General features: G+C 34.7%; 1 protein-coding gene across 1 annotated transcript; it reads left to right on the forward strand.

Annotated features, from left to right (window-relative positions):
- Positions 1-7,220: 7,220 nt before the first annotated feature.
- On the forward strand, positions 7,221-11,700 carry LOC125223413 (QWRF motif-containing protein 2-like). Its single transcript, XM_048126548.1, has 6 exons — positions 7,221-9,065; positions 10,354-10,473; positions 10,717-10,833; positions 10,921-11,010; positions 11,113-11,220; positions 11,298-11,700. The coding sequence occupies exons 1-6, from the start codon at positions 7,632-7,634 to the stop codon at positions 11,373-11,375; spliced, it is 1,947 nt and encodes a 648-aa protein (XP_047982505.1). The 5' UTR covers positions 7,221-7,631; the 3' UTR covers positions 11,376-11,700.
- Positions 11,701-12,164: the final 464 nt, after the last annotated feature.

A 12,164-nucleotide genomic window follows, 5' to 3' on the forward strand; every position in this document is an offset into this window, starting at 1 on the left:
ATTAACAATTTAATGTGTATTTTTTTGAAAAAAAATCAATATTCAAAATCAAAATTTAGCCAAAGTTGAGTTTTGTTATATTATTATCTCCAATTCTATCATATACTCCATTACATATTTATCTCATTCAAAAGGTTATAGTCATATAGATAGAATCACGTAATTTTAGTATTTACGTATTTTGTCTTTATTTTATAAATTATCTTGAATTTCGAAGCAAATCAATATTAATTATATTATAGTTACATTGTATACCATATTCACCAATAGTAAATAGTCCTATATAAAAAGATCGATGTCATTCGATGACAATCAAATTAGATTAGAGTTTATAACTTCATAATCTCGAGGAAATTTCTAGATCAAACAAATAGTGGCCTAAATTTATATTGAAGGAAAATATCTATCCCTCGATTTTAATAATTTATTGGGCTTGCAATGTGGCATGTATCGAAATATGGAAAGTGGCGATGTATATAAGAGAGACAAGAATTCATGCAATTATCAACAAAGACAAGTGTTTGACAGGGAATGCATAGGAACCGTAAATAAATATCGTAATCCATGTCATATAATTTTTTTTATTATATTTAATTGGATATACATCATGGAAATGTTTATTTAGTTAGGTTTGTTTGGTAAGGTACCTAAATTGAATATTATAAAAATCGAATCGATTTACAAAATTAGTCAAAACTCACAATTTACATTTACTATCACAATAAAGTATATATATTCGTAACGTGCAATAAAAAAATGGAATATTAAATCATATGAAGATCTAAAAGAGGGTTTTGTTAGAAGATATATAAAGCATCAAAAAGTAAATTCAAAGTTAAGGGCAAACAAAATTAATTATTGGATTGTCATGAGTGCTTAAAAAATACTAGTACATAATTAAGTTCTACGACATCCTATTATAAAAATATGTGTTGCACACATTTGTCATATGCGTTTTTTTATTTAGAAGAAATTCTTTAATTATGGTGATGCTTTTTAATTTTATAAATTGGTTGATAATAGCTTTTTTATGTGATCAATGACTTAACTACTACCACTATATGAAAACCAGGCAGTTGGATCAAATCCTAATTTATTACTTCGTGAAGGTATCAAAATAAATTTAATTGTGAATTACATGGTTAGTTAAATGCTATTTTTTGTATAACCGATGATTGTTTAAAATATGCATTTGACTATCTAGTCTAATTAAAAAGATTGTAAATAAAAGAGTAAAAAGAAGAAATGGATATCCATGGAATGCGTGGAAAGCAAGGGAAAAAAAAAGAAGAGGTAGAAAGAGACTGAATGTGACGATGCATCCTATACAGCATCACACACATTCACACACTCTTTATATATATATATATATATATATATATATATATAGGGATGTACTAAGATAATAACCCTCTTTATTGTAACATCATATCATCATTTTAGGCCATTGGATCTGAAAATTATGTGCTTGTCATGCTGCCACGTGTAAAAACACGAAGGGGTAAAATAGGAAATTTCTAATTTTACGCTATCAGATTGCAGTGCTGTTCATTGAATATTGCAGTCTTACCACAACAATATTGCAGTTTACCACGACTGCAATATTTAATACAGATAGGACTGCAATATCTAATACGGTAGACTGCAAACCCGTGTTTTTTCACGAAACTTAATCCTAGACGTCCATAGATGAGATCTAACGGACTATATTGATGGTAAGGTGTTATCCTATCTATGGTGGCACCCTAGTGCACCCCTATATATATATATATATATATATAGGGATGTATTCATATCCTTTTTTGATTTATTGTTCTATTGTTCTTTTTAATCTTGGCCATTCAATTTAAAGATCTAATGGCCCAAAATAGAGCCACTTGTATTTAATTAAAATATTAAAAAATTCGAAAAAGGGTAGAAAAGGAAGTTGACATATTGACCATTTATTTTCATTCCATAATTCACGCCTCCCATCCATAATTCACACCTCCCATGATTTGGTAGTTATATTGCATTAATTTATTTTCCTTTCTTAATCTTGAATATAATAGTTGATTAGCTTAATTATTTTTGCAGCGTCTTTATATCAACTGGACAACTCGTAATTTTGCAGAAAGTAATGTACGATTTTAGTTATTTAATGTACCAATAGTATCTAATAATGTACACGGCCCAGTGAATAATGCACAAATTGATGAGAATAATGTTGAAAGGAAATTGAATTCATGTCCTTTGGGTTTAGCAATCAATGAGGCTAGGTTGTAGTACCCACTTAGAAAGGGCATAGAGTTTGAATCATTCCCATTGGGTTTGGCAACCCATGGGGCTAGGTTATAGCACCACAACATGAATTAAATTTTATTTTTTAATGCATTTAAGACTTTGTATGGTAAATAATGTACCAATAGTATCTAATAATGTGCACGGATCAGTGAATAATGCAATATATCAGCATAATAATGCATGTTAACCGAATAATAATATCATAGATATACACCAATTCTCAATAATTTAAAATTTCTACTGTGTAATGCAATATATCAACATAATAATGCATGTTAACCGAATAATAATGTCAACATATAATGTTAAAAATTTGGCAAATAATGCAAAGATTCAAACTTTAAAAATAGTACAGATTAGGTTTTTACTTCAAAACATAACATCAATTACTTAATAATGTACATTTTAAACTGAATAATGCACAGTTTTATACAAATAATGTAAACCACCTAATAATGCTTCCTCTCGTTTTGAACCAATCGTTTCATATGCAAACCAATTCATCAAACACTCACCATTGACAGTAATGCATACTTTACAGAGTTACAATTCACGATTTATCATCAATAATGTAGCAAAATCAACGAAACATGCATCAGAACATGGGAAACTATTTTCCTTCAGATTGTGTTGGTTGACTCTTGAAGGGTCTTCCTCGTTTCGCCATTGATGTTTTGTACTACACAGCAACGAAATCAGTTCAATACCTACATCCAATTAGACCAAAATCAGAGATATAACACAATAATCAACAAAATCATCTGTAATGGAAAGAGTAGCCCACATAGTGAACACCATTTCAAAAATTGAAACTTTAGCAACCCACCTTGTTGCAAATCGAAACTCAATCGGCCTGCCTGACTGAAAATCGGAACTCAATCAGCCCACGCGACTAAAAATCGGAACTTCAGCACTACGAATCGTCGAACGACGGAGCTTTTCACGCCGAAAAACGACGTTTTTGGTAAGAGTATTTGGGATAAATAAAATCGATCGTAGCCCAAATTCAGAACTCGAATTTACTAAAAGGTTGAATAATGAACAAAAAACAAAAATACATGAACAAATAGTAGCGATTTTCAAAAATGTCGACCAAATGTGTGACAAAATCGTCACTGTTTTAATGGCGAAAATTGACGATTAGAAGTGTTTCTTACCAAAAATCGGAACTTTTGAAACCCGCCTTGTTGTCGACGTTAAATCTATCATCGTGCGGCGAAGGAATCACATTAGAACTATGAATCGTCGATCAGCTGTGCTTTTCACGGTGAAAAATCGGCAGGAGTGGTGGTGTCTCTCAATTTGAGTAGCGGCTAGGGTTTTTCCTAGTTTGAAATGGGAGAGACGATTTGAGAATCGTGGGCTGGTGGGAAGAGACGTTTGGAGTGAGAGAGAGAGTGAGCATATGGAAGGATTGCTTAAATCTCGCTCCTGCCGTTTTTATTCATGGTTGTTTTACAATTTTACCCATATAATGCACAGAATGAACCTAATAATGCAACACGGGATGATTTTGTGAGGCTTCATCTAGTCCGTCCATCATACTAATCTAATGGTTGATATTAAGAAGGAAATAGACACTAAGGGGACAATAGGACCTTAATGCTCCCCTATATATATATATATAGGGATGTACTAAGATAACAACCCTCTTTATTGTAACATCATACCACCATTTTAGGCCATTGGATCTAAAAATCGTGTGCTTGTCATGCTGCCACGTGTAAAAACACGGAGGGGTAAAATAGGAAATTTCTAATTTTACGTTACCAGATTGCAGTCTTGTTCATTGAATATTGCGGTCAGTACCACAACAATATTGCGGTTTACCATGATCGCAATATCTAATACAGTAGATGCAATATCTATTACAGTAGACTGCAAACCCGTGTTTTTTCACGAAACTTAATCCTAGGCGTCCATAGATGAGATCTAACGGACTATATTGGTGGTATGGTGTTATTTTAACTATGGTGGCACCCTAGTGTGCCCCTATATATATATATATATAAATACCTATCTAATGCGTGCCCTCATTCTTTGGGCACTTTTATGTATCTCACACACACACAAATATATAACGGTTAAAACTTTCTTGTATTTTATGTGTATAAATATATCAACAAAAATGTCAATGTATTTGCAAGAACACACCCTCCCTCAGATATAACTTTCAACTTCGTCAGGTTAGAATCTCCATCCATCTATTAATTACTAAGTTATACTTAGCTTTTGAAATTTGAATAGTTACTATTTTCACTTGATATGTGGCTTTTCAATAGTTACACCTTTAGGGACCATTTGGTAGCTATATTAGGACTAGATAAGGGGAGTAATCTAGGTTTATTTGTGCATTTGGTAGCTATGTTACCGATCCGAATAGCCCGTGTTTTGTATCTGGCCTGCACAAAGCTCACTAAAAAATCTATGTTTCAATCATATATGTAACTATTGATTTTGTTGTGTTACGTATGTTTGCTATTTCCCCTAAAAAAAGAATACGGAGTAGGAGTATATGTTTGTTGGAAAGTGATCAGAATAAAAATTAATCTCGATACAAAACACAGGTCAAATCCTGACCATGAGATTTTCCAATCCGGTTGTCAATAATTAACCAAAAATAAGGAAGATCATATCAATCAATTTTAGGTCATTTTATAAAATCCGCGTTTGAGGTTATTTTTAGATCATTTTAGGCCATTCTTACTAAAATGACCTAAAAATCAACTAACAATGACCAAAAATGACCTTCGTATATTGATTTCGTGTTTTGTATTAAAATTGAGTTTTGCAAGATCAAAACCCTATGTTTGTTTATATAACTTCGGCCAAATATTGAAAAAAACTCTTACATTCAAACCTAACCTAATAAATGATATTGACAAAAGCATATTATTACTAACTACTGGCCAAATTGGTTTTGACCTAGATTTGGAATCAAAATCAATTTTTTAGGTATATATGTTTTGTAGAAACTAATGTGTAATGGTTTTTATTAGGTTAGATTAATATATTCATGCCCTATGGCTTAATTTATTTGTAACGGCAGCAATTTGATTAACCGTAGCTCTATATTCATATTTATTTTTTTTGGGTTAAGTGCCCTATTAGTGGCATCATATTAGTAGGTATTGCATAAAAAATGTGAGAAATCCATTGGGGTCAAAGTTTTACAGCAAAAACATTACTTTAATTTTATTTTGTTTTAAATTTTCTTATGTCCCATACATCGACAAATTCATTAACTAAAGTTAAAGACCATGCCTAGCTAGGCGTAGGTGAATGAAATTTTGCTAAGTAACAAAATGTTGTAGAGGGGGCAGAAGTGTCAAGTCTTACCCATATTGAATCATCTTAATTCTCAAGTTTGTACGTAGTCAGAAAAATATTGTGTATGTACTATCAATAATATTAATCACATAGTAGTACTATATAAATTTACATTTAAATGATGTATAAATAATGAATATATATCTCAACTGCGAAGGTATGTGTTTATAGTACACCCACATATCATGCTATTAAATATATTAGTTTCTTAATGGCTATCATAAATAGAAAAAATATGTATAGACTTTTATATACCACCTTAATTGACATTATTATACTATAGTACTACTACTTATTAAATACTCAAAAAATAAAGAAAAATTTAAAATAAGTAATTGGTCAATATTGAGTGATACACTGAAAAATGAGAAAAAAAATTCTATAGTGGGTAAATGTAATGTCATAATCACCATCTTAATACAAACAAATACTTAAATATTTTATAAAGGAGGCATAGTTTTGTTACATCTATTTAATTCCAAAGTTTAAGTTGAGACACATCTATCAGTGTCTAATAAAGACTTGGTATAGACCAAAGAAGTCGGTCAAAATATATTCTCCCTCACTAAAATATAATCCTTCTTCCATGATAAAAATCTCATTTTTAATAGGTACATGATTAAAAATCTTATTTACTTCTATTTCTTTTAAGTGAATAGACCACATACTCAACTAAATATCACAATACTCATATTAGACTAAGACTCATAAAACAATTCGTAATTTATAAGAGTATCCTCATCCGTGCTCTTAAATAAGAGCACGGAAGTGGGCCTGGATCCACTTTTACTTCTTGTCCTTAGGCAAGAGCACAACACCCACATCCGTGCTCTTCCGCAAGGACAAGCTTAAGGGTCCCACTATTCTATTATTTAATTTAAATACTTCAATTATTAAAAATATTTCTACAATATAAAAATATATTAAAATATAAAAAATACATAATTAAAATTCTAAAAAATAAAAATACATAATTAAAAAGTGAATTTTGGAGGGAAAAATTGAAAAATAAATTAAAAGTGTGTAGAAAACGGATATAATTTATTGAGAAGTGGGAAAATATTTTTTTTATAATTAAAAAATGATTTTTAAAATTAAATTCGAATTTTTTAAAAAAATTACAAAAAGAAACAAAATTGCCGTTGGCCAATCGTGTGCCGCCACGTAAGGCTGCTCAGCGGTTCGGACGTGCTCTTAGCTAAGAGCAGCACCGTGCCGCTGGCACGGACGGACAACTCGCAGAGGCGGACGGACGAACTCGTGCTCAGCGGCACGGACGGACGGACGGACGCCACCGCTTCGGATGCTCTAATGTGCTTATCTGGCAAAGGAGAGAGAATGAAAAAATAGATAAAATGTAAAATAGAAAAGAAGAGAAAAAATCTAGTAAAAGTTTTCATGAATAGAAATAAGACTATTTAGTGACAACTCAAAATGAAAAGCTAATTTTGATAGGCAAATAAATTAAAAATAAAACATTTTATAGACAGAAGAATATGTTAAAGTGGATCCAAATTTCATTAATGTTAGAAGTTCTAATTATTAAAACACAAAAAAAGTGCAAAAAAGTATTATTAGAGAATGATTTTAGGATTAGTTAAGATTCCCCAACACTTCTCTCTAAATCCAATTCAGCTAGATTGAATTTGCCCAAGAATTCCTTGCTCCCAAATCTCATCTCTCTCTCACACACACACACACACACACACTTTCTCTTTCTTATAATTCTTGCAGCAAACCCATCTGCACCATTGTTCATATTTTTGTCCTAAATTAGATGGGCTGCTGTATTGCGGCGTCTGACATTCAAAGAAGAAGAAGAAAGCAAAAAAGGTGGAATCTTTTGCATACCCATAACGCCTTCTTGAGCTACAGTGGGATCTCTTGATCTTGAAATGCCGATTACAAGAGGGTTCTGTGTAAGTCTCTTTCTTTCTACTGGAATCAAAATGTGAGGGTTTCCTCAAATTTCTCGTCTTTACACTCTCTCTGTGTGTGTTTCCCCTTCTTGAATTGTGATGATGGTGGCTGCTGTTTCTGGAGCAGCTTCAACAACCGACCCCCAAAACCCCAAAACCACTAGGCCCCCATTGTTGCCCTCTGAAAAAGATAACAGCAATGGGGTTTCCAATAATCCCAAAAAGCCCAAATCAAGAATTGTCTCTTCTAGATACATGTCCCCTTCAACTTCTTCCACTTCAACTTCCAATTCATCTTCACTTTCCTCATCCTCCTCCTCCTCTTCTTCTAGAAGGTTCCCCTCGCCTGTGGTGTCAAGAAACCCCACCCCTATGGCGAATACGCCGGCATTAGCCTCTAAGAGGTCTGTTTCTGTAGACCGGAGGCGGTCTGTGGCTGCCAGGCCTTTGATTCCTGATTTTGACCCTAAGAATGGTGGTGTTTCAGCTGCCACTAAGCTTCTTGTGACCTCGACTAGGAGTTTGTCTGTTTCGTTTCAAGGGGAGGCGTTTTCGTTGCCTATTAGTAAGACTAAGGTGGCTCCTCCTTCCCCTAATTTGAGTAGTGTGAGGAAGGGGACTCCGGAGAGGAGGAGGGGTAGTACTCCTTCGAGGGGGAAGGCCGATGTTGTAGGTGGTCAGGTAGAGAGTTGTAAGGTTGCTGATCAGCACAGGTGGCCAGCTAGGCATCGGTTGATGAATCCCCTTTCGAGGAGTATGGATTGTAGTGGCAGTGTTGAGGAGAGCAGTATCCTGAGTGGATCTGGGAATGCTGTTCGATCACTACAGGACTCAATGATTGATGAGAGGAGGTCTTCGCTTGGTGGTAGGGCGAGTCTCGATTTGGGCCACTCTGAGCTTCCAAATGTGGCTCAACGATCCCCGTATGGAAATTCAGTTAATAATGAGGCGTTGATGCCATGTGACCTCACCACGTCTGATTCGGATAGTGTCTCATCTGGTAGCACTTCAGAAGTTCAAGAATGTGGCCCTGGTTCCCAAAGGAAAAATGGCCCTCGTGGAATTTTTGCTTCAGCTAAATTTTGGCAAGAAACTAACAGCCGTCTTAGGAGACTGCAGGATCCCGGCTCACCTTTGTCTACAAGTCCTGGTTCTAAACTGATTGTGCCCCCTAAGTTGAAAAAGTATAGTGGTAACGGTTCAATTATGTCATCCCCAAGAACAATGTCGTCTCCTATTCGTGGTAGTGTTAGGGCTGCATCTCCTAGCAAGCTTATGACACCTGTGGGAACGTCTCCATCCAGGGGATATAGTCCATCTCGCATCAGAAATGCTGTTAGCACCATTAACAACAATTTCACTGACACGCCCTCGGTTCTTAGTTTTGCTGTTGATGTACAGAGAGGGAAAGTTGGGGAGAGAAAAATCTTAGATGCTCATTTTTTGAGGCTTTTGTACAACCGGCACTTGCAGTGGCGCTTTGTAAATGCTAGAACTGAAGCGTTCTTGCATGTACAGAAACGCAGTGCAGAGGTCAGAATCTTCTTCTTATACTTTTCTCTATCATTTTGTTGCATCAGCAGACGTTCCTTTTGTTTTTGACATAATACATGATAGATATGGATTAATTCATGATAAAAGAGATGGCGTCTCTTAAGCTCTTGATAGGCGGATGGAACGATAAGAGATCAATGAACTGTTTGTAGTTATTTCTTTGTAGGTGCTGTATATTATTCACTTGCCAACAATGTAGGGCTTATAAATAGCTCTGCATTATCTTGTGACAAATATCAGGAATGCAGCCAAAACAACCTACATCGAACATCTTATAATCCCTGTGGATGGTGCTCTTAATGATATCTATGTGAAAAAAATTGTTTTGCTGGTTTAAAATCCTATACAGTGAATAGTAAAAAATCAAGAGGGAGAGAATACTTGTTTGTATAAATTGCTTTATTTACATGTAATGCTCCTCTATAGGCTGTAATGAATAACAGACTAGTTTAGAAATCCTTATAATACATGTCTATATAGAATCAAAATTGACTAGATAACGGTGAACATAGCTTAAAATGTGGGATTTTACTGATAAGAGTAAAGGCTGGAGACTGACGAACAACAACATAAACTGGAAACAAACTTTAAAACTGAAAGTACACAGGAGGCCATGGTCTAATACCGTTCTATCTCTGATCTTTTCCCAAGATGTTTTGACTCATCCTTTATATATGAAATTATAATGAATCCTACTGCAATCAGAAAAGTAATCCTAATCCTGATAAAAATAAATTAACTGATCTTGGAAATAAATAAGATAAAATCAAATCCTACTTAAATAAGGAAGTAAATCACAAAGATAAGTATGCAACTAAATCATAAGATATGTATGCAGATCTGCCTAACTGGGACCATATCTCATCTGTATCAGTTACACTCTGTGGATTATATCCTTTTTTTTTTTAATCTCAAATATTTGGATTGGTGCTACATGTAAATGTGCTTATTCTGGCTTGGCTTGGATGATGGTGTTGCCTTGAGGCATCATCTTTAATTGAATGACTGAAGAAATGTTGAAAGTTTGAAAATGGCATAAAAAGATAGTGCTGTTGAAATACCAAGTAGTTTGAGCTTTGAGGCATATCTTCTTTGAGGTTTTGAGTGTTTTCCTTCAGTTATAGGGTAGACCAAATCTAGTGTGTAAGGGATTCCCATCTTGGAGTATGATGATCAACTTTGAGTACTGCATAAATTTTGATTTCGCCTCCCTGAAATTATATTTAGCCTCTGAAATTTATTAGCTAAAACCTTCTGACTTCACCAGAAGAATCTGTGGAACGCATGGATAACGAGCTCAGATCTACGTGATACTGTCGCTAAAAGAAGACACAGATTGCAGTTGCTTAGACAAAAGTTGAAACTAGCTTCCATTTTGAAAAAACAAGTAAGCTCTATTTACAGTTTCCCCATTCTGTGTCATTTATTGATCATTTGCACATTCTAGCTGTGTAGGTGGTGTACATGTCATGCCTGGTAAATTATCTATATGTAGTAATACTTATCATCCATTTCACACGGTCCCAAATCGACGTGTATGTATTTTTGCTCATGGACGGTGGGCATCAAATAAGTAGGTCATCTTTGTTTTCAATATCTGAAGTGGTTTTTTTTGTCTCGTGCAATTTAGATGACCTTTTTGGAGGATTGGGCATCTTTGGATGAAAACCACTTGATTTCTGTGGTCGGAGCTATTGAAGCTTTGAAGGCTAGCACTCTTCGTCTTCCCGTTGGCGGAGGAGCCACCGTATGTAACTTGGTTATGCATTTACTGTGTACGAAACTTTTGCATTGTAGCTTGGCCAGTCGAATGATGAAATGATTTTTTTGGCAGGCTGACATCCAAAGCTTGCAGAAAGCTATCAGTTCAGCTGTTGAAGTCATGCAAGCAATGTCAAACTCAGCATATTTGCTTCTCCCAACTGTAACTCCCTTATCTCAGTACTCTTACGTTCTTCAAAATCTGACATTTTAGCGATTCTAGAAGTGTCGAAGAAGTCTCACATTTATGTCGAATGGCTCTCAGGTCGAGGAAGTGAGTTGTTTAGTGAGTGAACTGGCGAAAGTAATGAAAAAGGAGAGAGCTTTGCTTGAGCAATGCACAGACTACATTTCCCTTTTAGAAGCCATGCAGGTATGAGCCCTTAAACCCGAGAATAGTCATGGACATCGTTAATCGTTGATGATTCATTCCTGAGCTAAACATCACAGGTTAAAGAAAGTAATCTAAGAACACACCTAGTACAGTGTAATAACCGTGTACGGAAGAGCATGTCCGAAGACAGATAGAGCTACTGATTGTATCTGACTGCGCATTCTACGTGCTAACTGTGACATCGGTCGAGCTTTTAGACCTAGTGAAAGGCAGCATCCGAGGTGATCGAGACAGGCCAGACGACTGACGACTAATCTTCGGAGGTATTTTTTGGTGACACATTGGTTTCTCCTGTTGTCTACCTCAAAGGTATCTAATATTACAGTGTTTTGTCTCACTAACTAGCTAGTGCACACTTCTCTCTCTGTTTCTCATGGAGAATGTGGAGAAGTGTTGTATATATATAAATGTAATATTCTAACTTTGTATTGTTGTTAAGAAATTCTTGGTTAGTCCGAATTGTATATGCTACTTTTCATTTTGCATCAAGTAATTTAATATGGGTGGGAATTCAAATTTCTAGAATGAGTAATAAATGTAATTATGTAGTTTCCAGAAACTGGTGGAGAGAAATAGTAAATATGGAAGTATACTTTAATTAGGGGTTGGGTTGATGGGTGGTCACCACTAGGTCCACTGCTACAAGGGATGGGTGATTATAAAATTTTCCTTCAACATATGTACATGCACTAAAAAATACTACACCATACTCCCTATGTCTACTGATAATTGTCTTATTTTTGGCAACTTAGGTTTTAAGAAATGTGAACGAATATGAATGCATAAAGTTAGTATAATATGAGTTCGATTTTTAGATATTGATATTAGTTATATAGTACTTTCTCCATCCTCGATTAAGAGCCACACTTTTTCATTTCGGTCCGTCCTCAATTAAGAGTCACACTTCATTTTTACCATAAATA

The sequence above is a fragment of the Salvia hispanica genome, chromosome 4, assembly GCF_023119035.1.
Source record: "Salvia hispanica cultivar TCC Black 2014 chromosome 4, UniMelb_Shisp_WGS_1.0, whole genome shotgun sequence".
In the NCBI taxonomy this organism is placed as follows: Eukaryota; Viridiplantae; Streptophyta; class Magnoliopsida; order Lamiales; family Lamiaceae; genus Salvia; species Salvia hispanica.

What these genes read in the sequence shown, in the direction of transcription:
- LOC125223413 (XM_048126548.1), top strand. Translation starts at nt 7,632, where the DNA reads ATGATGGTGGCTGCTGTTTCTGGAGCAGCTTCAACAACCGACCCCCAA. An exon ending in TACAGAAACGCAGTGCAGAG is followed by an intron (nt 9,066 to 10,353) that starts GTCAGAATCTTC and finishes TGACTTCACCAG; the next exon opens with AAGAATCTGTGGAACGCATG. An exon ending in CTTCCATTTTGAAAAAACAA is followed by an intron (nt 10,474 to 10,716) that starts GTAAGCTCTATT and finishes CGTGCAATTTAG; the next exon opens with ATGACCTTTTTGGAGGATTG.